The sequence below is a fragment of the Ursus americanus genome, chromosome 4 (assembly GCF_024610735.1).
Source record: "Ursus americanus isolate L20-20 chromosome 4, mUrsAme1.1.p, whole genome shotgun sequence".
In the NCBI taxonomy this organism is placed as follows: domain Eukaryota; kingdom Metazoa; phylum Chordata; class Mammalia; order Carnivora; family Ursidae; genus Ursus; species Ursus americanus.
The window spans coordinates 42,511,318-42,537,490 of record NC_142130.1 but is presented as its reverse complement, the minus strand read 5'-3'; the positions used below and the strand labels follow the sequence as shown (position 1 = coordinate 42,537,490).

At 43.6% G+C, this 26,173-nt stretch overlaps 1 protein-coding gene across 40 annotated transcripts in view; it reads right to left on the bottom strand.

The window, feature by feature from the left end:
• The window catches only part of ZBTB20 (zinc finger and BTB domain containing 20), a 771,855-nt gene that overhangs the window by 43,994 nt on the left and 701,688 nt on the right, over positions 1-26,173 (bottom strand). For 39 of the 40 annotated variants that reach the window (XM_087861260.1, XM_087861259.1, XM_087861245.1 and 36 more), the window contains 3 exons: positions 24,941-25,041; positions 16,860-17,023; positions 16,302-16,489 (listed from right to left, as the gene is read on the bottom strand). In XM_087861260.1, the coding sequence (XP_087717386.1) occupies positions 16,302-16,489; positions 16,860-16,870 (199 nt within the window). In that variant the 5' untranslated portion in view covers positions 16,871-17,023; positions 24,941-25,041. The remainder of the gene's footprint in view (positions 1-16,301; positions 16,490-16,859; positions 17,024-24,940; positions 25,042-26,173) is intronic. The other variant, XM_087861280.1, reaches the window with a different exon arrangement.

The window sequence follows — 26,173 nt, the reverse complement described above, 5'->3', positions numbered from 1 at the left end:
CTGCTCATTAGGTCCTCCTGTTAGCCGAGGAGTCAGTGGAGCTCAAAGCAGAGCCAATACCCTATAACCCAAAGTGAGAAGAAACAACCAAGGTCTGATGTGATATAAACATGATCAGGCCAAACTCCCACCACTCTTGCCTAACTTAGGGGAGCTAAACTGCTTGCTCACAGATGTTACAGAGGTATCTGTCAATCAGCTTTGATAACTGGGTATGTATTTTTGCATGAACAGTGTCGGAGATTGTTTAGAATATTTTCACTTGGTGGCCACTGGGTGTCCTCATTTACAAAGTAAATAAGTAAATACACACTATTTACTGTAGGTCACCAAAGGGAATAAAAGACAGTAGGTTTTTCTTTGGCCTTTCACATGCTGGGTATAAATTTATCATTGGACTTAGAGCCAGGTCTGATATCGGTACTGTTTATAAACACTCAGGTAAAACTGGTAAGGTTTATAATCAAAGTAACTTTTGCAATTTACAAGGCCATTTCCTCAACAGAGGGGACTGTGATCCAGCTATTAGAATGAGCTCTTATTTGTTTGAAAATTGGCATGGGATTTTGAATATCTGCTTAGAGAGCCAGGAGAGAGGAGCAGAGAAGGTCTTAATTTATTATTGAAAAGAAAAGAGAACACCAAATTTCTCCATGGGATATTTGTTAGATTCTGTTTTTATCCCAACTTCTCTGAAAACCAATTAAAAATAATAATGAGAAAGATAAAATATGTCCTTTTCCTGGAAACCTAAAATAATGAGGAAAAACAGTATACTGAGCAGGGTCATATAATGATTATGAATCATTTCAAATATAAAGACAAAGAATTAAATGATCTCTTTGTGGACCAGTTATCCCACCTGTAAAATGAAGATGGTTTTGCTTCATAGGGATGTGGTAGGGGAAATAAAACAAAATATGGAGGCATGTAGGGTTCCTAGTAAAAGAAACTGTATACCTGATAGATTTTAGGGCTTTACTAATATTCTAATTGTCATTGAGTCACAGTTGTGTGTCTCGTCCCTGACGGTAGACGGCAGCAAGTCAAGGCCAGAGCACATGCAGCCAACAAATGTTTACTGACTGAACCACTCTAAAGCACCAGTGTGATACCCTGCTGGGCCATCACTTTGCTCTGTAAAGTGATTTGTGCCTGCCTAGGATTGTCAGTGCTTCTAAACTTCTATTACATATATTTCTGATGAGATTCTTTCCTTGCAAGGCCAAAAGGATTTCCATCTCCCTACCCTGTAAATTTCTCAAACTCGAGATACAGAATTACTGATAAACATATAACAGTATTTGCCTTCAGATGTTGTACTTAACCAACTAGCTAACCTTTTTCAAAAGCAAAGTTAACTTTGTTGCAATCATTTTCTCCTCTGGTGTATATTCTCAGCTTAATTATTATTCTCTGGCTGTCGTTTTGGTATAGAAATCATCCATACGAGTCTGCGCCATAACCAACAATTTGTACAGATAAGATCAGGGAAACTAGGAAGCTCTGTGAACTACTTGCTGCCTTTCAGAGATGTTCTCTGGTCTTACTGAGCTTTGCTTTAAGCTCTTTTTCTGTTTTTAAAAGACCACCTGCCCACCCCTCTAGTATAGCTGTCTGTAACTCTCAATCAACCGTTTAAACGCGCAGCAATGCACAACAGCCAGGTCACTTGCACCCTGAGATTCTACTAAAGGATCACAATGTCCTCAGAGTGTATGGAGTAGTATCTCATTTCTTCTAAAGATCCTTAAATTCATGGGATTTCTAGCATTTTCCAACTCTTTAATTAGTAGATTCATTTTTGAACTACTGTAACCCCAAAGACACATATCTGCAGAGCCCTCCTGATTGTGTTTTTCCCTAAGCCTTTACTCCTTTCAGTTTCCCCAGTTTGCTCCTTTAATTTCGCTTTCAGAACTTCTTGAGGCTCAGTGGCTGAACACCACACAGCGCAGGTTTTATCTGATGTACTGGCGCCTGGTGTGGTCTAAGACACACTGGTGTTTTGTTCTTGAAGTACAGGACTAAAGTTCGGAAACCTAGACTCCAACACAAAGGAGATCATTAGCTCGTTTTAAGTGTCTCTTTTCTTCCCTCCTGGCCCCCTCCTACTCACCCCAGTGCTTCCTTAGTCCTAGGCACTGGCCACAGATGGCAACCATATTCCAAAGCTGAGTATATACAAAATCGTGCCATGGAGAACAGAGAGGCTTCAAAGTTAGCTTTCTATTCAAGTGGGATGGTGGAGACTCTGGAGGAGTGAACTCATCTCTCATTCATTTAATCCTCTATTCACTCAGCCAGGAGTTTGTTTTCCTACACATTCTTCTAGTGTCCAGCCAGTTGAGGGAGGATGGGCGTGAAGAACTCTCTCGAGGGCCCTTCCAGCAGGAGGGCACTGGGATTCTAAGCCAAGCTCTTGTTTTCCTGGGCCAGCTCTGCCTGCTGCTGATCAAATCAGTCCCATGAAAGGAGCTGGGGAGCACCACGTGGGGGGTGGATTTCCCAAGAGCTGCCTCCTTGCTAGACTGACAGCACATGCTGTGTCCCCTAGACAAGGATTAGACCAGAGAAAAGGGTGAAACAAGGAGGAGGGTGTGGGGTTGCAGAAAACTCTGCAGGATGGTAAAGTAAGGGGAGGTGGGAGTGGGAAAACCTTTCCTTTTTCTTGTTTCAAGGTTTGCTGGAGCTTTCGCCTAATCATCTGTTTGAGCATCTTGAAAATAAGTATCTATTTTCATGATATCTATCAAAAACAGGCACCAGATTATACTACAAAGTTGACCTTAACCCTGCCATATTGTTACTAGAATCAAAACATGTAGCAGCCTACATCCAACAGAAAACCATTCTGTTTTCCCAGCATAAAAACCAGAGGGTATCTCTGATGCACTTTGTTTTGTAGGTCCGCTGAAGGAAAAAAAATCCAGTAAAAAATCCCTACCTGGACTTATACAAATGGGCATAATGCTCAGAAACACGCTCTACCCTTCTCTTTGCTCCTCTTCCCCATCACATTCATTCATTCATTCATTCATTCATTCATTCATTCATTCATTCAACAAATATTTGCTGAGCACTGCTACGGCCAAATACTCTGCTAGGTGCTAAGGATACAGCAGTGAACAAGATAGGATTTCTGCCCTCACAAGTTCTTCTGCCTGGTCCAAATCAGCATTTAATAATTTAAGTGCCAGCACGTTATTTGAGGAACAGGGATGGTTTGTCTTACCTAGAATTTCTTCTGAATCTTTCTCAAACATATTTCTTGAAAGTCCAGACTCCTTCAGCTGAGATGTTCTGTCTTGAATCTCTCTTCTTCTATTGTTATATTCATTCCTTTCTTGGCTACAATGTTGAGAGTTCAGAGTGCAACTGCTACCTTTTTTCCTTTTCTTTGGGTGGGACTGCAGCCCTGAGGGATTGTTACTTTCTAAGCTACACATATATTTTCTCTGTAAATATTGTACCATCTAATTTGTGTCTTTGGATTCTGCTGATTAGGTGTCAACATGTGATTTAAGGAATACTGCATATGAGAGGCAGAAATTACAATTCAGTACGTCATTGTTTTAAAACTCTGACTTGGGATTTATACGGACTTCATACAACCTAGGTTAGCCTTTGATCTGCACCTCTCAGTAAGAGACTTATAGCTCAAGGTCTATACCCACGTGTCCCTGGAATGCTATACTCAGCTGCGAAAATGCTCTGGAGTTGAGAGAAGCAAATGTCCAAAACGATCTCCATTACCAAAAACTATGTGGGCACCACAGGACAGGAAAGGCTTACTTGGTACAATGAGCCAATAAGTCTTACTGAATTTCTTAAGATTATATATATATTTTTTCAACTCCTGCAAACTGCTTCGGAATAGAAGAAGGTAAGTGAGCTGGGTGATTCGGAGCAATCCTTCTCTGCAGTGAAACACATTTACTCTTCCAACTTTGCCTCTATTTTCAATTATTTCAAAATACTCTGAAGCCATCAGGCAGACTGTCTTTCAAAAAGATGAAAGATGAGTTTCTTTAGTTGTAAGTAGGTCTCTTTGGAGAGGGCCCTGGGATGTGGTAGCATAGCTGTTTGCCTGTTCTAAGGACCTGCTGTTTTGGCCTTTTCAGCTATCAGTGCTGGGAGGTGGCTCCCGTGGAAGGAGGCTGCACCGCAGGGCTGGGTCCAGCTTCTATGACCACGTATCCTGAGCTAAGACAGCACATAGATCTCTTCCCTATAATTTGAAAGTCCCTCATTGACTGGAACGCACTTGAGGACAAGAAGAAACTTAATAGGTCAATACTATCCTATTGTCCCATCATTTAGTAATATTCTAAACCTTCCCTATACCAAGAAGAAAATGCTCAGAAACGTTTTTTAACTTGTTTGAGCTGCAGTTTCCTTATCTCTAAAATGGAACGTTTTATAAGAAGGATAGCACTTGACACACAGTGGATGCTTAGTAAATATGAGTCCTCTCCAAATTTTAGAACAAAAACCCACACCGAGACAAAGGAGGGAATGAATGAAGGCAAAAAGATAATGGAGAGGCTTCTCAGTCTACCTGGGCCTGAATCCCAGAAGGGACAAGGAGAGAGGTGCTGGCCTTTTCCTGAGGTAAGGAGGGTCACTGTCCCACGTGCTCTCCTACAGATCTGGGCCTCTTCTCAGTCACTCTCAGGGGGAAGGATGCGGGCCCTGCTGCTATGACATCATCATTTACAGTGCATCAATTTTAGTACATATTTACTTAATAATTTAAAACATTTATACTAGAGCTAATGCTTAAATTCACTGAGTGTTGGCTGTCTTTCTGGTGCTGTTTTAGGAACTTTCCATATAGCGTTCCATCTAATCCTTATAATAACCCCAGGAGACAGATACTATTTGCATTCTCATTATGCACAGGAGAAAACGGAAATATAGGGAGGTTAGGTAAAGACACATAAAATGCATTCATAGGGTGAAGTTCAAGTTAAAAAGAGCACATACATAGACCGTGGGGGTGAGAACCCATTTTCTGAGCAACACATGGTCCAAATCTATTCCATTGTCAGATCCTGAAGAAATAGCTCTGGAAATCTGTTATGCCTTCCTCTGCCCCACAGGCATCTCAAAGGGACTTGAAAGAGCTTTAGGAGCCAGTCCACATTTCGATGTTCACATTGGACCTGCTTTTTAGTTTACTTTTGGGGGCCAGGTTTGAGCATGCAGATTCTGTTTGGAATATATCCTGGGGAAGGTGGCTTTTTCTTTCCTCTTGTTCTTTGACCCCAGCCGAAAGAAAGTGATACACTGTGTCTCAGAACAGTACCCACATAGGCATGTGTGCATATATTCTTAGGAGGTTCATAGACTTGGGGAGGGAGGCCCAGTCATGGTACTTAATACCAGGACTCCAGGTCAACATTTCCTCTTCTACAGGAGTCCTTTGCCTGGAGGGAGAGGGTAGCCTCTGTATGAAGCTTCTTCCTATATCACTGCCCAAGGACAGTGCCCAGGTCTGCTTAGAGGGCCTCTCAGCATGTTAACCCAGGATTAATGTCTACTTCAGAAGCCCAGGACCCAACCAAGCCTCTGGGAACCTTACGTCAGGAATAAAATGGAATAAACCAGATTTCTGGGTGCTTCCTTAAAATTGGGGAGGGGGGAATCCTAATCATCCGATCCTGCATGCAAAAACCTAAGTATCCCCCTGAGGAAAGGCTATGCATCCTTTCCCCTGGAGTTAACATCTAATGGTTGAAGTTCAGAATTTGTATGTGTATTTTCAGTGAGACGTGGAATTATGCTCTGTAGCTCAAATGCATATATACCTTTCTTCTATTGTCTCCTTTATATCTAAGTACCCAGTTGAGATATGAGGCAAAGAGACAATAAGTGAAAAGGAAAAGAAAATGATTACAAAGAAAGTAATGATAAAGTTAATTTCACTACTTGCAATTCTTCATGTGGTGTTCTTCATGCCATGCCAAGCACTCTTAAAAATTATGTATGCCTGGCTGAATACTGCATGAGATCTTGGTATAAAACCGATAACATGAACCACTGAAGATAAATGAGCAGGAAGAAATTCTTTTTTGGAGTTGGAGAGTAAAGGGGAAACTCAAGGTCCATTTTGGCATCAACTAGGAATTTGTTCTTCCTTGTGAAATGACAAGACTCATATTCACAGTTCTTCCATGTGGTTGTTTATATAATTTCAAGTAGTGATAAAATAATTTTCTTATTTGTTTTAGAAGTAATTTAATAGCAGAGGAAAGTAACATTTGATTTAGTTGGTTCCAGAACACTGTCTTGAAGTAGAAGTAATTGCAGATACTGTGTGTCCAGGTGACAGTGGCCTTAGGCATGTCTGCAGCCATCAAAGAGAAGGATACAGACCAAGTAAAAAGTTTAAAAAATCCTCCACAAAATAGTGAACGTGAGGATGTCTTGTGACAATGAAGAAGTACATGAGAACAACACGTAAGTTTGTTGTTAGTCATACAGAGCTACTTGAACTGAACCTATCATAAAAGAATTTCTCAGAATGTGACATTTTCAAAAAGATTACGCTTTAAGAGAACTTGTTTTAAAAATTTTTGGGAAAATTTTAGTGCTCAAAGTATGTGGTCCCTGCCCTCTGGCTAATGCTTAGAGATTACTAAGGATGAGTGACTATCTGTGAAGGCATCCGAAGAAGACATGTACAATTCGTACAGAGCATTCATTCTTATTAGCTAAAAGGAAGAGAAAGCCATGCTTGAAAGGTGTGGGGAAAGAACTAATATAATACAATTACTGTTTTGTTGGGCTTGGGTAGTGACTTCACATTTCTTTTTCATATATTTATCATTCCAAATGCCGTGTACACGGAAGATTTAATTCTCTCTCACCTCGCCTATTTAATTGCAGAGTCTCCCTTAACACTGGTTTTTATTCTTTAGTCTATAAATGGGCTTGAGACTCTTGTCTCATAAAAATATTCCCTACCTGCTTTTGTATTATCTGTTCATTATTTCTTTGTAAAGTACTAAACTTCTTTAAAAAGTAGTGCCAAGTTGCTGCTTTCTCATCCATCTTCTCTCTGCCCTTGAACCCCCTTTTACAGTGTTTTTGGGTTGCATCTGACTCTGCTCTCTTAGCAGCCACCAGGAAGCTACCAATCCTTGGTGTCTGCAGGACCCAGCACTGCTGACCCTTCTCCTGAGGGTCTTTCTGGACTATCCTGATGTTTCTCCTACATCTCAGGCCTTCTTTTCTCCTCCTTGCTGGTTCCACATTCTCTTTCTTATCACTCACTGTAAGTACTCTATGTTTCTTTTCTCTCTCAACAAAGCCTTCTTTGAATTTACTCCCATATTCATGGTGTCAAGATTGGCTTCTTGGTGAAAGCATTCGCTAGCCCTAATTTCAAATCTTCCTGCTGGACTCCACTATTCTATTTGTGCGTTATTTGTCTCTATTGGGTCTATGTTAATTGTCTCCATTGGGTCTACCCCTGGTGTCTCATTCTCTGGCGTTGTTTAAAACTGAACCGTATTCTACTCCTCTAAACATTTCCTTTTGTCTCCTCTTTTTGATATCTTGGAGTTAGCACTGATGATCTCCTCTCTCTTAACCAACATTCGATCAGTTGCTAGAGCTGTCCACCCTCATCCACAAAGTCTGCTGAACCTGGCGCATCTCTAGCCGCCTTCTGGTTACCCAAAGTCTGAACTACTGACAAAGCTTCCCAGGCTCTCTCCTCCCCCCAGCTACCCCTTCTCACATCCACGCACCCTCCACACACTTGCTGCTAAATTAGAGCTTCCTACAGCAAAGTCTTGAGCATGGCAGCCCCTACTTGAAACCTATCCATAGCCTTACACCAAAATGCAGACTCCTTATCCCTTACCCTCGTGCCTTACTTCTGAAGAAATTCTATTTGTTTTTCAAGACAGCTTGAATGGAACCTTTCCTGATCAACTGAACTGGATATTACTATAAACTGGATTATAATGTATTTTATGACTTTTCTAACTTCTATCTCAGATAATGGTGATTTAAGTTTGAAGATTCTTGGTGGCAAGGTCTGGCTGTCTCTACCTTTGTATCCCCATAGATGTCTGTGTAGGTCCAGGCACATAAGATGTACCCTACACACGCTTGCCAGTGAATGAGTCAAGGCTGTGGTGCATCCAGGCATGTGGGACAGATCTTGAACCACTCTTCAAGGTACTTGTTTGTGAAGGTATCTGATCTTGTCTACGAGATTCCAAATCTCTGTACATAGGGCTCTGGTTTATAAAACTGCATCCTACATAATACATAGGCTCGGTCCTCCACATGGAAAGCATTCAGTAAATTGACAGATGAACAGTCCTGACTCTCTGTTCAGGAAATGTAAGTTCTCCTTGAAGCCAACTGGGTAGCAGGCAGCACAGTATGGTGGGAGAAGGAGTAGGGTTCTGTTTTTGGCTCTTCAACTCATTATGTGGAAACCTTCTGGTAGGACACTTGCCCTCTGTGGGCCTCAGTTTCCTCATCTGAATAATACTGGATTTAGATCAGGTCCTTTCATCCCTTCCAGTGCTGATAAAAAGGACTCACTGGTACACATTCCCTGGAGAGAACAAAGGATACAGAGGCAGGAGAAAAGCGAAAAGTGCTTATTCAGCCGATGAGTTAACCAGGGGCGGGGGGGGGGGGGGTTGGGTTGACTGTGGTACTTGATGCGAAGTGATTGGTGGAAGGATTTGACTTGAAATTTCTTAAAGCAAGGAATTCCGAGACTCTTCAATGCATGCTCTCAACTGATCCTAAACGATCCTTCTCTGAGGGCAATTTTTGTTTTTTAAGTCAGGATGTGAGAATCCCTGACAGATACGGAGAGACACTAATTTTATATAATGAAATTTGCCACGCGTGGAGGAAGCACATATGAAACTGTCACTAGCTGCTGCAGATAAGAATTACAGATGTATTCTAGCAAGATATGGGATGGCAAAATGAAGAACAGAGCCCTGAAAACCAGCAGTAAGTCTTAACAATTATATGTGGACAATTAAAGGCACCTTCATGCAATATTTGGGAGAGCAATATGGCGTGGAGTAGCTTGCGGCAATGGGTCATGAGACCAGACTTGCCAGGGGAACTGGGAGGATTTCAAAAGAGGACAGAGACAGATTGCTAGAACCTGGGGAGACTGCAAGTCATTGACAGAGTTCCAGTGTGACACTTAAAGGTAACTCTGTGGCTCCAAGGATGAACCTTCCTCAAAAAAAAGTTATTTTAAAATCTGTTCATCAATAAATTATTACCAGGTCCCTCAATACTTTCTTATATCCACTGACTGAATCAATTTATAAGTGGGTGTCTTGCTTTATTTTTTAATTGGGAAGGAAATGTCTCTAGAAAAGATATGCAATTCAGCCCAGCTGAATTTTAATGACAGGCAATGTTACCCAAATGTAAAGGGCCCCATGGGTTTATAGTAAAATGAGGTGAAGCCTAAGAAGGTCTCAGTATCATAACTGAATCGCTTTGTTTTCTGAAAACACACTGCCTTTTTTTTTTTTTTTTTTTTGTCTCTGTGGCTTTGCTTCTGTTCCTCCCACCTGGAATGCCGTTCCCTCCCTGTTTCACCTTACACACACCTATTCTTTCACGATCCAGGTCTAATGCCCCCTTCCCACTGCTTCAGGCCCCCTCCTCAGGAACACTTTAATACTGCATTTGCACATCCCCCTTTACAGGTTTCTAGTTTTAGCCAGGCGTGTGGGAACACTGAGCTCCTAAAGTGGGGGGACGGCACCTTGTTGGTGTCTTCACCCCAGCCCTCACTGAGGACTTGCCACAGAAGCAGGGGCTCAGTAGCATTTGCTGAATGACTAAAGGAAGGAATGCGTGCATGAATGAGGGACAGGACTATTAGAAATCATTGCATTAAGTGACCACGGAAGACATCTAGTTAAATTAGCAGTGTAGGGACAGAACAAGTTTTATTAAAAGGAAGGACAATTTTATAAAAAGAGGTAGACTATGACATGAAACTTCAAGAAAAAGACTTTTAACAATAAATGTGTCCCCAGACGTGCTAAGTAGTGACTCTAGGAATTACAGCAAATAAAAACATTAACTGGCCTTCCGATGCCGAAGTGCTGGACTAGGCACTGAAACCTCTAAATAAGAGGGCATCAATGGCAATGAAAGTAATTCCAAAGAGGTTATGTATCAATTAACTCAGAGGCAGAAAGGTGACTGTGGATAAAGGGCAAGACTATCTTTAAAGAAATGAATCCACACTTAATAGGTAAGGGGTTTATTTGACTAACGACACAGCAGAAAGATAGTTGAAACCGTTAGCTATGAAAAGGTAAATATGTCATTCTTTATAGGAAGTAGAATACAGAGGGACGCAGGGCACTCTGGGGACAATGAGAACACCAAAGATACTCTATTTACTGTTGAACCGATATGGAATCTACTAGAAAATGAATAGCAAAGCCATAGGATAATAGCTATCTGTGGTTGCTCATTTCAGCCCATTTTGATTATATTTCTTCTGCAAATTAGTGTGACCCCAAAATGTTTTCAGGATTGTCCAACTTGTCCTAAATTCCATAAATAAACTCTTTCAGAGGATGCTGTTTTTTGCCATGTCTCTATTACGGTTCTTCACAGATGGACCATTTTTGTCCTTTCAAAGCCTAAGAATAACTCTCTCAGTTATCAAGACATACCCAAATCCAGTTCAGCTGCTCCTGTGGGATTCCAGTTAGTTTAGACACATCTGCTGAGATACACGCATTTGAATCCAAATGAAGCTTTTGTTTGATTATACATTTTGAACATTTATGGAGGTTTTTTGGGGGCCAAAATGTTTTTCATTTTTTGGCACTCCAAACAGAGATCTTCGGTTATAAACACTGCCTTCGGAGCACCTCCAGCAGAAATCCAATCTTTTCATGTGAACAGGTGCCTCAGGAAGTTTTTGGAAGGTTTTACACGGCATCAGCTTTCTGATTGGAAACTTTCTGAATGCACAGTCAGATTTGCCAAGGAGACCTTCAAACTTGCTTGAGCAGTTTTCACTCACACAGACATACATTCACACATACAGACAGCCCCAGTGAAAGCAAATCAGAGCGCTGTAAAACTGCAGGATCCTTCTTAAAGGTTAAATACCACACGCCACCAAACGGAACAAAAACGGATACACGACAGGAGAGAGAACGAACTAATAGCAAGAACAGGGGTGCAAATTCTTCACGAGTGTGATGCTCCCCTTAGAGCATTACTGGACAGTTCAAGCGTCACATCCTCTCGGTAAAACGCTATCTCGCCCAGTTTCGAACGCGTGCCCAAGCATTTGTGATTTTAAACACTGTACCTTCAGCGTCTTGCTACCCATTCCTTTTACTCACAAACTTGTTCAAGCATTTAGTTTGAAACACGTTCTTCTCCAGCACAAACGGGCCAACCAGGTTCAAATCCAGGAAGAGACGATACTATGCTCTAAATCGGGTGCTTCGGCAAAGCCTGTATTTTACCTGATTCCCCACAATGTTTCTTTGCCAGTTTGAATATAAACTGAAGAGTGCAGACAGAGTAAAATAACTTTTCAGCCTGAAGCCTGAAAAGTTATTACCGAGTAAACTTACTCCACCATTGGGCATGCCCGGAATTCAGGGGGAAATCTGCTTTCAAGTTGTTCCTATAGCCCTGGACCAGATGCTCTAAGGTGGCCAGAAACCTTTGTCTACACCCACTTAGCAGATTTCTGGCTCTTTATCAGGGACTAAGAGGTTTATTTGCAGAAATGAATCATTTCCTTCAAAATATCCTTTACCCTATTTACATGCTTGCATATTCCTTCCATTTTGTTTTCCCCCTACAGCTTTACTAAGGGAATTAATTATCTCGAAGAACAGGAACATACAGTAAGTACATCTGAAATCCAGGATGAGGCGCAGTATGTCATCTATTAGGCCTGGCTAAGACCAGCAGCTGATGCTAAATGGGAAGGAACATGCACCAAATGTTTTTTAATCACAAAGTTAGTAATTAATTGCTCTTTAAAATACATTTTATGCTTCTTTCTGTCTGTGTACATGAAATGCACATTTATTACATGCCAAAAATTACAACATTATGGTTTAAATGTGACTGGCACGGAAGTCCGGAAATCAGAGTTAATGTTCCCACGGCAACTTTAATTCTGTCCGTGTGCACATGTAGGGCCATAACAGTCTTCCGCTCCAGGATAATACGTATAGATGGTCTGGGGAGGGAAGCTAAAGACCCATATCCTCAACTGTAGTTACAGGAAAGAGACAAAGGGTAAAAACCGTGCTCCTTTCCACATACGTGGAGACAAAACAACGTCCCCACGCCCGGCGTTGTGTAATCGGGCAATGAAAGAGGCTGCTGTGGGGCTGGCACTCAAGGGGACAGTTTCTGTTGCTGTGGGAACCTGAACTTTGCATTTCCTGACTTTGGGGTAATTAAAATGTCAGCCTTAATGTGGCATTAATGGAGTTTGCCATAAAAAATCCTTTTTGTTTTGTTCTCTTAAAAAAATTGCTTAAAAGTTCAAACTGAACCAAGTGTACTAAGAATTTTAATCTCGGGGACTTAGCCTGGTGATGGGGGGGGGAAAGCGAAGGGTTGGGAGGGGGCGACCGATGAATGTAGAAGGCCAGAGAGAGAAAGGAAGGGCCCGCAGTCTCCTCAGACAGTGCTCAGCCCCTGCAGAGTCACGCTACCTACAGAGCTAAAGTTAAACCCACCCACACAACAGTTTGGTGATGTGTAAAGGTTAAATTAAAAATAAATAAAAACTGTTAATGCATAAGTGCATCTTGGCGAGGACACAAAAAATGAGACAGCCTGCTGAGGCCAGTGCAGAACACCGAAGGTAAGTCACCGCGGCTGTCAGCTTCCAACCGCACAAAGACATCAGAATAGTGGGTCTAGGGCCGACGGTGGGGAGCACCGCCGAGGGGGGAGAAGCGCTTCTCCCTCCGATGGGAGCCTGATTTTGGGGAAAACAAAGTGGAAGAAGCAGGCAAGTCGTAGTTCTGGTCGAGTCTGTCACATGTACACGACTGTGACGTGCCACAGCTTGATAGTTGTCAAGCTAGGGAGGGCTTCATCTGCTCTGCTGACTTGGTTTGGGCCTGTTTACGAGTCTGAAGAGAGCTTGGCTCGGCTCTTCCTCAGCCTGTTCCCCGGCAGGGAACTGTTCTGTCAAACACCTAGGGCTTTGTACCCTTCGCATTCCAAAACGCATCTCAACGCCTCGCGTTCTCGTCGTGGGAGTTTGTTCACCACTGGACTTTTAGAAATGGTGAAGGGGCCACCAGCTAGGAGGTCACAGGGGATGTCGCTAAGCGGTCACTGTTAGCGGGTGTGCCGTGAAGCGGCACACAATTCCGTGGCAGCATCTACCTCGCCATCTCACAAGGGGAAGCACTCCTCAACCCCATTCCTTCTTGTTTTGGACACTTCTGGGATCTCTGGCAAAATCTGAAGTGGCTCGGCAGGTTAAGTAGCCGATGAGAATTCTAGGGGTCAGGCTTGTCTAAAACATTGGCCTGTGTCCTTCAGCTGTGACAGCGCTATGTCTCACCCACCCTTACCGGTTCGCAGGCAGCAGAGCCGACTCTTCCTTTGTGGGGACGCTGATCTACTGTGTCTTAGAACTCCGTCATCGGTATGAGTGGTTGCACATTTTCAAGAATGCCACTTATGGGCTTGGAACCGAGAATTCAGGCTGCTCACAGGGAGAGCGAATCCATAAACATCCTGCAGTATCTGAACGGGTTAACTCCCGAGCAAGTCATTCATCTACTGAAGTGTCAATTTTCTCAGTTTTCTCATCCATAAATTGGGAAGAATTATCATGATTGACAGGAAATGGGCATTAGAGCATGACTAAGAATAATTTTGCTAAACACATAACAAATAAAAAGGTGCTATAAAAATTCAGGCACTTGTGAAAGCTTGGAACACCACACACTGGTGGAATGTTTCTGAAGTTAAAGAGACTAACAAGTCAAGGGCACTATTTTTAAATGCCCCAAATCTGTTAGTTCTAAATAGGAACAGAATATTTTACCTTAAAGAAATTAGGCTTTTAAATTAATCTATGGTAAGAATGACATTTGAAAGTTAAAAAAAAAAAAATCTTCTTGAATGCAAGAAGAGCATCCAAAAAATTTAACAGCTTAAAATAAACCTCTTTCCTGTCTTCTCTCAAGCAATCTCCAAATGGACAGATTTCTGTGAATCTTTCCTAAAAACAATTTTCTTCTAAGTGTAGGCTCAAATCAGGACAAACTACAATCCAAATATATTTGGAGAAAAGTATAATCGATTTCAACAACAGGTTAGGACAGAGAGGACGTACATAGCTTAATGGCAAAATCAGAATGACTTGCTACGCAGCCGGAGATGAGGTGTCTCCTCCCTATCTGTTCTCCTTCCAACTGCATTCAGACACCTCACTGTGAGCTCTGATCTCCTGGCTCCCTCTGGGTCACGTCTGAGCTGTGTGGCAGCATCACGCTCATACAGTTTCTGGTTCGTATTCCAGGCTAATGCCGAGACCTGGCTGGAGGATGCTTATGGTAAAGTACAATAAATGAAGCTGGTGCCTTCTCTATTCAGCAGAACATTCATTTTGCTGCAACAGGGGATTTCTGGGCTAAGGCCATTCTATGTAATCTTCCCCATAAGGTGTGGCAGAAAGCCAGGTGATGAAGGTGTGTGTGCAGGAGCTCCAGGCCCTTCTCCACAGGAACGGGCTACCTTCCTGGTAGGTAGGGACAGCACGCACATGCCTGCGGGCGCCGTGCCATGCTATTTTCCAATTCTTCCTGTAATTACTATTAGGCTTGAGACTGCCAGGCAAGAAGGGCCAAGGATGTTACTATTACAACCGTCCACAGAACATAGTCTTTGCTCCTATCCCCAGGTTCTCTACAGAAGCAGCAACTTAGTACAAATCACACGGGCTCTCGACAGTCGGATCCCGTTCTTTCTCGTTTCACTTTCTAGTGACAGCTGGAGCAGGGTCTCAGCCCCGCCACCACAAGAACAAGCTCCTTTCACCCCAGCCTCAACCCCTGGGCTTTGTCCCTTTATTTAAGGCATTATGATGATGAAGTAAGTAGGGAATGGAATCTCCCAGACGCATCCACTTCTTGCCCACTTTGCAGAGTTTTACATTTGTTTTGTCATAAAAATAACAATAGGAGATCTAGACTCTCATTTCCTAATTAATAATGCTTATGTTCGTGGACAGGATAAAGGGAGTCCCTTTTTGAAAACAAAACTATCTCGATCTTATTCTTCCTCCTTCTAAAGAAGAACATGCCAGCTCTTTGCCTGTTACTAGACAGGCATGTATGGAAATCAGTTCAGAATACTTGTTGGGTATCTTCAGACCAAAAGAAATATTCTTTCAGATCGGACCCCAAAATTATTCCATTCCTTTCCATTGTCACCACACATGTTCCTTTCTCTTTGAAGTATTGGGTTACACTTCAAAAAGAGAAAAGCTCCCAAACATGATTTATCAACTTTCCTAAAATAGAATTTGAAGAAGTGACTCCCAGATTAGTGGGAAGACAGCAAAAATAAACAGCAATGGAGTGATTTCAATGGCGACGATCTCATTAAGCTGCCCATTTCCAAATTTAGCCCGTAGGCAGTTTTTTTAATTAAAAAATATTTTTAACCTGAATTCTTATTGGCTACGTGAAGTCTGGGTGGATTCTGAATTCTTGGAAGCCATTCTCTTTTCTTCTGTAAATTTATGCTATCCTTTAACCACTTCAAAATAAATTAAAAACTGGAAGGACGGAAATTCAGCCAAGCCAAATGAGACTCCAAAAACTAATGCAAAGCTGACTTGTATTATGTAATTTCAAAATGGATGTTTCCTGTGTCTAACTCGCTTTTTGAGGTCCATATTTGGTGGTTCGGTTTAGTCATGGTGGAAGTGCTGTTATTCAGATCGTGGGGACAAAAGAATAATTAGAAAACAGTAACCCAACTTTTTTTTTTTTTTTTGAGTGAACATTATGAAAGAAAATGTGGTTCATGTAATGAATCAGGCTTTTGAGGCCAAGTGGCTGGACACCTGGTTTCAAAATACACTCTAGCTTTGAAAATATAGACGTTGGCTGAATCAAAATGGAGGCAGTTCCTTTTGACTACTCTACAAGACTAAACGGAAACGGCTTGTTCGAAATGCAAAAAAAAGCCAGAACCCAGGGGAGAAGCACGCTCCAAGCGCCGCGAAGACACCATCACCTTACTGGTGTACTCACAATCAGATGACCCGGTGTGAGCGTGAGAGTTTGTCAGTGAATGTGTTGAGTGGATGAGGGCTGGGTCTGGAGACAAAACAGCTTCAAAGTTCAGGCAGGGAAGGCCCGGCTTGGCGCTGGATCCACCCGGCTGAGTAATCTCATTCTCCTCAGATGCCTTCTGGTTTTCAGCTGTCTTGGGTTTCTTCCTGAAAATAAACAAAGGGCCCTTTGAAGGAACTGACTGCATATTTGGGAAAAGGCATTTTTAGAATCTGTTAAAGATAACTTGATTTTTTTTTTCTGAGGGGGGATGGGAGGGAGTCCAGTATGTCCCTTGTTTTAAAACAAGCTGATTCTTGTTTTTTTCCCTCCAGTAATGGCCTAACTGGGAACACATGAAAGCATATGGGCCAAGCAAACAGCACCACATTTGGACTCTGTTGGCTGCATAAAAAGACCCTGTCCCAGAACTTTAGACAGATTGAGCTACGTATGGCTGACATTATCCAAGAAAGCATCCTTTTTTCCCCCTTAAGAGTTTTAACATGGTCTGGAAAAATACTAGTGGAGGTTTACCGTTCTAGCATTTGTCAGGAAGCTTAGACACAGGACCCGTGGAGTAATGGGAGGAGCACTGGACTGGGAGTCAGGAGACTTGAGCTATGGTACTAGCTGTGCCTCTAACTTGCTGTGTGGCCTTGGGCACCTCACTTCACCTCTCTGGGCTTCAGTTTCCTCATCTGTAAAATAAAGGGCTTGGATTAGAAGGCCTTAAAGGTTCCTTCCAGCTTGAAGTTTCTATTCATGGAACGCATTATGGAACAATCAACTTTATTGCTGTTATTAGATTTTACTTTAGATTAACACATAATTTCCAATCACAATCTAAATTTGCAGGCTGTATAGATGAGAGGGTAGTGATAGAGGTTTTTGTTAAAGTAGCAAATGAAAAGTGAAAAAATGAGCTTAGCTTCTAGCAGGTAAAGCGGTCAGGTGTCACAAGGAGATCCTCTATTCCAACTCTTTACTCATCCAAAGCTGAAGATTCCCTTTGTTTGTTGATTTAGTACATGACTCTGGAGTATGGGAGTGTGACTGTGTGTTTGCGGGGGGGGGGGGGGGAGGAAGAGATGGGTGAAGGGAACTAGAATGTAATTACTGCCCACTGCTGCTTGGGGTCAGGAACAGGAAGCAAAAGAGCTTGGGTATGGCTCGGCTCTGGCGTCCTTCCCCTCTGGGACGATGAAACTGACATAAACACAGAAATACTTAGCTTACACTGCATGTACCCTAGGTCCCAGCCAAACTGGGTTATTAGTCATACCCTGAACATGCCCTCCAATTTCCTTGGCTTTGTGCCTCTTTCTATCATTATGTGGATGGTGACCAGAGAAATTATTTTATTTTTTAGTGGAAGACTGTGTGTGCAACAGAATTTGTTGTAAGTAGCTTTGTTTCCATGTTTTTCTTGTTTCTATAAGCCTGGCAATGGACTTGTCATACGGAATATTTTGTATTGGAATTTGTTGTACGGGGTAGTTAAATCTGCCCTCGCAGAATATGGTGTTATGATTAGCATGCTGTGTTTCTGGTCCAACAGGTTGTGAAATCAAATCTGCTTTTTCAGAGGGCAGGAGGCAGAGATGGCATGGTAAAGATGAAGAGAGAGGGGAAGCTTGCAGACACATTTTTCAGTATGGAGGAAGCCAATATAAGAGAAGCAACAAATTGCAGTGCTTTACCAACTGTTTGTTGGATGGGTGACTATGGAACCAACCCCCAAGTCTTGAGTGTCTACATGGACCTCCAAGGGCCTGGTTTCTGGTGTTCAGTTTAAGAAAATATCCAAGATCAACGTCTCCAGAGCTCAACTCTTTTTTAACCTTGGAAACCGGTGCCCCCTCTCAGGCCCCTCCCTATTTCCATCACTGTTGTCTGTCACCAGCTTTGTCATCAGGTTGGAAACTGTAGGTGAGCAACACCTTCCCCTGCCTTAAAGCCAATTCACCAAGTCCTGACAATTCTGTTTCCTTCATATTTTTTCACATCCATGTTTCCTTTCCATTTCCACCACTCTCACCTTAACACTTTTATTTAGACTGTTGTTTATTTACTGGCTCCCTATCCTCCTTGACCCCTCTGAGAAAACCAAGTTAGTCCAGCACTGCAACTGATTCTATATATGCCCTAGCTAAGCTCACACGCCCTATATGTTGGCTGCACAGGACTCTCAAAGTTCTTGAAAATTCCCAGAACGTCTTGGGGTATCTACATCCTTGGCTCTACATCTTTGTTTGAGTTAGTTCCCTTGCTTTGAATGTCCCTTTTATAACTCTGCTGAAATGATATTTATCCTTCTTACTTATTGAAGGTTGTCCCCATCTTGTAACTGTCTTGACTTACCTCTACCAGATAGAATGTCTCTCTCTGAAATTCAACTCCGTCCCACCTTTTTCTGAAATTCCAGAAAAATTTTTACTTCTCCCTATTTTACTCACTAAATTTTGTTTCAATAATAGTTATTTATGTGGTTATCCCTCCCATGAGACTGTAAACTCTCTGAGAAAAAATGTCTTAGTTATTTTTTAATTCCCTGTGTTCATCCTTTCTTTCCTTCCTTCTTCCCTCCCACCATTCATCTAGTCACATATTCATCTTAAAATACGATGCACCTATGATGCGCTAGCGTAGGGTAGGGAACACAGCAAACCTGGCTGCTCTCCACCCCGAGTTTGTTCTCTAGTGCGCACTGTTAAGCAGAGTAGCTTAGACAAAGCTGTCATTCAATATTTGTTTGTGGATGGAGTGAAGCGGAATTGAAATCAAGGTATATTTTGAGAATAGTCATAGTCTAAATCCCAATTAAGTTTCCCTACTCTTTTTGTTTCATTTTTATTTATTAGAGAGAGAGAGAGAGAGAGGGAGAGAGAACAGACAGAGAGTGAGAGGGAGAAGCAGACTCCCCACTGAGCAGAGAGCCTGATGTGGGGCTCAGTCCCAGGACCCTGGGATCACGACCTGAGCTGAAGGCAGACACTTAACTGACTGAGTCATCCAAGCACCTAAGGTTCCCTACTCTTTATGCAGCAGTGAAATCTACCTTGACTGGCTGCTTTTCCTTTGAATCCATGAAGGGCATTTGATAAGAGTAGGACCATTTTGATAAACAAAGCTGGGCTGGTCCTCATGAGTCCTTTAAATATCAGGATGAAATACTAATGGTAGATATCACTTAACAGAAAAACGATTTCTTTCTTTTTTTAAAAAAAAAATATTTATTTCTGATGCTTATAGACAAGGCCTCGGCTAGTTTTGGATTTCTGTTTCAGGAAATTGAAAAAGCCCTCTTTCAAACATGAGTACATGACCAAACAACCAACATGACTCTTTTAACACTGCAACAATGGTACTGTTCTTCCCTAGATTTGATCCTGCTTCCTCCCTGGCATCTTACACCACACTCTCCTGTTTGCTGTCTCAAGGATCACCTATGGAGAACACTCGCAGGACAGAGGCATTGGGAGCCACCTCCACAAAATGAAAATATTAAAAATTCGACCTTCCACCTTACTCCCTCATTTGCTTATCCTGATACCACTGGGCTTTTCCCAACTGCACAGATAACAGAGAGCCACTCACTGTCCTTAGAAGCAATTCATTTCCCATCTCACCCTCTCTGATAGTTTTGTTGGACTCCTTTTTCTGGAGCCAAGAAACACTGAAATGTAGCAGCAGTCTGTCTAGACACGCACAGGTGCTGTTATGTTGACGCCATTTTTGCAGTTCATAGTTTATTAAGGAGGAAAAAGCAAGTCCTGTCGTAATTAATTGAAAATACTTTCTTTGGTTGTGCAAAAAGAATTATATAAACATGGCACATCTGAGGGCAAGTCTGTCCAAGCCTCTGTGGCTATGCATTATTCCCTGGAGCCTTTAGAGGGCAGCAGCACACAGGCTACTCGGGGCAGCACGGCAGAGAGGCAAACTCCCGACCAGACCAGAACCTTCCTCCCGGTCACCATGCCAAAGGTTGGTTTGCCAAGCTCTGGCCGCTCAGCCTCTTTCTTTCTTTTCAGTTCTCATTCTCTCTCTCTCTCTCTGTCTCTCTCTCTCTCTCTTCTCCCTCTCTCTCTCCTCCCTCCCTCCCTCAATGTTAAAATTATACACTCTGATGAAGTCGCCCCTCAACCGGAAAATGAAAGCTCCAATGAAAAAGTTAGACAAGCCAACAACAACAAAGAAAGAAATCGGGAGAAAGGGGAAAGGGGGCTGGTGAGGGGGAAGGATCTAAGAACAAGAAAAGGGCAGATGTTTCGTAAATATATGCAAAGCAAAACTGGGTGTACCCTGAACACTTCCACAGAGAAACAGACCAATCATTGTGCACTTCCTCCCACCACACTGGTGGAGCCCTGCATTCAAAAAAAAAAAAAAAAAAAGTGTGTCTGCAGGCACCTGCCTTTCAACGGTCAGTTCTGACATTCTCACTGAATATCTCCCAATTGTCCGAAGAGAACAAAAACATTTTCATCTCCCCACTGCAACACTGCAAACACTTATGAGAAAAAGGGCTCCTTTAAGAACTGGAAAGGCGTTTTAAGGTGACTGGTGGCTGGTTTTTAACTCTCATTGTGCTGGTCCTGGCAACAAGTTTTGGGCTGAAACATAGCAGTGAGTGAGGTTGTGGCTGATGTTGGCTCTTTCCTTACTAGACATATTGCATGTGGAAAGAAATTTGCATTGAAACATATTGATGAGATGGTAGGTATTAGGCATGTTAAATGCATGGAAATTAACCAGATCGGTGGCATTTGATGTATATATTTCACACTTCTTTGCACATATTGCACACATACAGTGATGGCAATGCTTTCTGCAACATATGGAAAATAAATATTTTATCTGTGTGAGCTCTTATCAGGCTCCTGGGGCTGTTGAGAGGAGAGTGCTCTCTTCTATCTCCCTCTCCTAATTTTCTCTCTTCGCTGCCCCCCCCCCCCGGCTCTCCTGCACATTAACATGCCTTCCACTTATCAGCCTGTTGGATAGAAAAGAATGAGTCAGAACCTCCTTTTGATAAATAATTACTCAGTCGTTGAATCATGACAATTTAGACCCACGATGCCTTCCCCCCTATTTTTTTATTTTTTATTTTTGAATGGTAACCATTTCTTTATTCTCTTTCCCAACACAACATTGAAAAGGCTCAGGAGAGTGTTTGGTGAGAGAGGAAGAGAGCAGAGGTGTAACACCACCTCCAGTGGAACCCAGCTCTACCATCAAGTAGTCTGTGGCTTGGCAGATGACTGTGCATCTCTGGGTCTCAGTGGAAATAATGGGGTAACAACACCTACCTCCTTGGGCTGGTGTGAGGATTCAATGAGATAATTCATGTCAAGTGACTGGCAGAGCAATGACACATGGTCAGTGCTCAATGATGGTAGCTCTGAGAGAGCATCAGTTCCACGGTTTTCATCAGCGATAAGGAGGCACTTCCTCGACCTTAGTAATCTTTTCTAATGTCTAGACTTTGGCAGGGGCAAATGGCGGTCATTGTAGCAAAGGCCGAAAAGCATGTAAGGATAAGCAGTCTCTTCTTCAGCACCTTGATCTTACCATATCACTGTATCACCCTCCTGACACTGTCTTTCTACTCACGTGTTTGTCATTGCTGCTGCTACACCAAGAGCCCCTCTCGAACTTGAGGGTAAGCAAGCTACACTTGGGCCATCAAAGCCCACGAAACCTGGGCACCATGGCCTGTGCGTCAAAGCCAACGTTGGCACTCACGCTTATCATGTCTCCTTACAATTTATCCTTTTACTACTTGGTCTAATGTTCTCAGATCAATTTAAGATGTTTTCGTAATTAAAACATTTTATTCTCTCAATTTTTTTAACCTTCTTGGCAAGGCCGATTTATAATGTTTTTCAGTGTATTTCTCCCTCGCTGTATCAGTCAGGATCCTGGCAAGAAACAGCTGGCACGCTCAAAGGTTTTAGCTGGAGAGAGTTTAATGTAAGGACTGTGTAGTGAGGTACAGAGGAGGTAGCGGGGTGCTCAAGGGAGGGCGAAGCACCAGGGCTAGCAGCGGTGCAAAGCTGTGAATGTCAGCTTTCAACTGTTAAACCCAAGGGGCAAGGAAGGCGTGGCATTCTCTGAGTCTAGTCAGAAGGGCAGTTGGGGGCGGGGGCTGGACGAATCAACACCCTGCCCTCACTCTCCTTCTAGGCGCACAACCTTCGCTGATGTTCCTTTAGGCCAAATTCAAAGCGGTAGAGAGCCTGGGAGTGCAGTCCAGAGAGGCCGGCCTCCTGGGCCACATAACAGGGCAGAGAAGGGCTCCGGGGTTTTGTGTGCGTGTAGAGGGGAGACTAATCAGTGGACCTCTTCTTTCCCTTCTCTGTTTCTGTCACCCTTCCCTCTCAATTTTACTTTCCGGAAAGAAAGACACAGCAAAATAAAGTGAAGTCAGTTCTCTCAGCGTCCATGTACCCATTTTGTCTATTTGCCATTTATGCAGGAAGAAAGCTGAATGTGGGCTCCGTGAGAGCAGGGATTTTGTGTGTTTTGTTTGCGGCCACATCCCTAGTCCGCAGAACAGTGTACACATAGTAAATTGCCCAGTGAATCTCAGTCGGTCGAGTAAATGCATTCACTTCTGCTGTGCCGGACATGATACGCGTATTATCTATTTAATTAGCACAACAATCCAGGTAAGTAGGCAGGGCTGCTGACTGTGGTTGTGCAAGTGGTGTGGCAGTGGGTAGGTTTCAAAATCTAACAGTTGTCCCCTCCCTACCTGCCCCCAAGCTTTGAGACCTGGTCCAGGGCACTGTCAACCCAGAGGAAGGGCACATTTTTGTAACTAGTGCACATTTTTATAGTTTATTCACCTTATTGGTTTGGTACCTACCAGATGCATAAACTTTATTGTTGTTTCTTCTTTATATATGAGAAAGCTGAGTTTCTGAAAAGCAGAGCCTGCAAAGATTAGAGCCCAATCTGTCCCTGGTAGGACCTGTGAAGCATGAAAGCAGGCACTGGTGTTGGGCACAGGTAAAATGCTTCCTAGGGCAGAAACAGATGCTCACTGGTGGGCCTCCCTGATTTTCAGGAAACTGTAGGTGCTGATTCCTGGGTCTGGATTTGAGTTCTCTGCAGGAAGGTAGGAGTGGTGAAGACACTTTCCTCTTCCAAAGGCTACAGATCCTGGGGACCCTGGCTACACCCTAGCACAACTGTGCTACTTGCTGCAGCATAGTTAACCTGTAATGCAGAGAAACCCAGAAAACCATCCAGACATGGGAATTTCTAAGGCACTCCTTCCACTTCAACTTGAGGAAGAATGAAGGTGTCTATACAAGCAAGTTCCTTGCATGGGTATGGAGAAACTATTTTTGATCTTCCATCATGTCTTTAGTCCCCAGTCCCCTGAATCCAATAGTACTGCAGATCACTCTGGTGGTCCCCATCTCCATGCTGGCCAGGCAAACCTGCCTGTCACCTACACACCCACTGCCACTAATTACAATCCAGGTGACTAAAAGCATTAAAGGGGAACAGCAATGCAAAACAAAACAAAACAAAGACTCCAGCTTTGTCCCTTTGGGTATGATTTATGCCTGAATAGCTAAAGACATAGAAAATACGAATATGAAAATCCTACCCGAAGGCCTAACAGGGATGTTATTCTCCCAGGGTTAGCGTTTTCCAGCAACAGAGATGTCTATAAAACACCATCCCATGACCCGCCTCATACCATATACAGGAAAACTTGAGAATACAACTAGAACGAGGTTTTGTCTTAAAATGTATAATTAAGTTATTTTGCATGCATAGCCTCTAAATAATTTAACTTTCTGGCTTTCTCAGTAAAAAAAAAAAAAAAAGGCATCTCTTCATCTGTTACTTCTAGCAATGGTTAATGAATACTTGATATCAATCTTTCATAAGTCTTGTCCTGTAGGCATCATGCCCCTTAGCCCAACCTATCTGTGCACCTTGCCTTGTAAGGACTGTACTTCTCACACATAAATGCCTGATATTGAGGGAACTCAACCACACACACAGAGCCGTGCATCCAGAGGGCAGGGCTGAGCTGGAAGCAATGGCTGAGAGATGTGGCTGAAGGAGCCCCACGTCCCCAGGGAGGGTCTTGGCCCCCTAGCAAGGGAGCAAGAGCACTGGCTGAGATGCAACTCAGACAACAGGGAGATGCCGAGGAGGACAGCTGGCCCCGGACATGACCGGGTGCATGAAATGACAAGTAGCAGTGAGATTCAACAGAGTGGCACAGCAGGTGACAACGGGCCAAGAGATGGGGGGGGGGGGGCTGTGACTACTTCCGGTGAGGGTGCCGATAACCAAGCAGAACAGCACCAGTCCCTGCAAAGTACACCCGGATCCGGCCCCACCGTTGTCTGGCAAGGAGGGCACGCTGCTGCTCCGGGTGGGCGCTGCAGGCTGGCAACCGAGGGCCACGATGGGCACCTCAGCACTGAGTCTCGTGACCTCGCTGTGCTCAAGACATGAGGCCGTCTAAAATTGCATCTGCATTTACGACTGTGTGAGGTGGGGGTGGTTGTGTTGTTGTTGTTGTTTTAATTAAACTAAGTGAACTGAGAAGCCTTTCATTGGGGGCTTAATGTACTCACAGTAGTTTCCAAAGAAATGGTGTCACTCTTCAGGTAAATCACTCCAAGGCTTGGGCGCAGTGCAGATGTTCATTGGGGCAGGGGACAGAGAGCGGCTGCATCTAGAGCAGACAAGGAAGAAAGAGAAGGCGTTAAATGACAGGTGATGGTGAGCTGTCACGTTGACGGAGACAGAACCGCGGGACTTGGGCGACGGTCCGGTCCTGCACCTTTGCACCAGACAGCGGCCCACCAGGGGACGCCGAGGCAGAAGAGAGGATGTCGCCTGGCTCCACTCTCAGTCTGTGCACCTGAGGGCGGGGGTGGCGTGAGATCTTCAACAGCACCCTGTCTGTGCGGACCGAGTGGATTTCGTGGTGGGGAGATGGGAGCCGAGGTGGAGGGTGGGGGTGGGGGGCAGTGTCCCCAACCTTGCCACAGCCAACGCTTCTGCTGATGTTCTTGACTCCACTGTTGTCTCTCCTGCTTTAGCACCTAGTTCTTACCTGCTCTGAAAACACCGCTGACCTGGCCGAGTTCTGCGCTCCCGCTGGGCCTCTGCCTCTCACTACAAAGTCTCCGCCATCTCCTGTGTCCTCTAACAGTGGCTCCCAGCCTTAGGGGCCGCACGGCTGACCGCTGTCTGTCTCCAGCCTCATACCCAGAGGTCCTCACCCAGGCCTTTCCCTTTTGGCCACGCCAAGCCCCGATGACCACGTTATTCCCAAAACTGTCCTCCCTTCTCACTGGGACCCTGCATTATCTGACTTTCCTTCCACCTCAGCTCTCTCTTCTGCCTCCTTTACTGGCTCATCCTCATTCTCCTATTCCCTAAATGTAGATATTCCTCAAGATTCTCTTCTCAGTCTTTGCCTACACCCACCCTGCATGACCTCAACAATTACTTCTCCATAGAGAACACCCACATGGCTATCTTTAGCTCCTCTTTGTCTGCAGAGCTCCAGATCCACATTCTTAAAAACCTCTGGTTATTGGTTCATTCATTCATTAGCTCATTCATTCATTCATTCATTCATTCAGTGTTTGCACTGCATCTATCAGGCACCTGGAAAAGATGCGTAAGACAGGGCCTCTATCTCTGAGAAGCTCACACCTCCATCAAATGCCTCACAGGCACTTCTAATTTAGAAAGTTTAAAACAGAAATCATTGTCTCTCCCTCAAAATATGTTCCCATTTCCTGCCATGGCCCATTTCCCACCATCTTCACCCAGTTATTTGGTCCTACCATGGA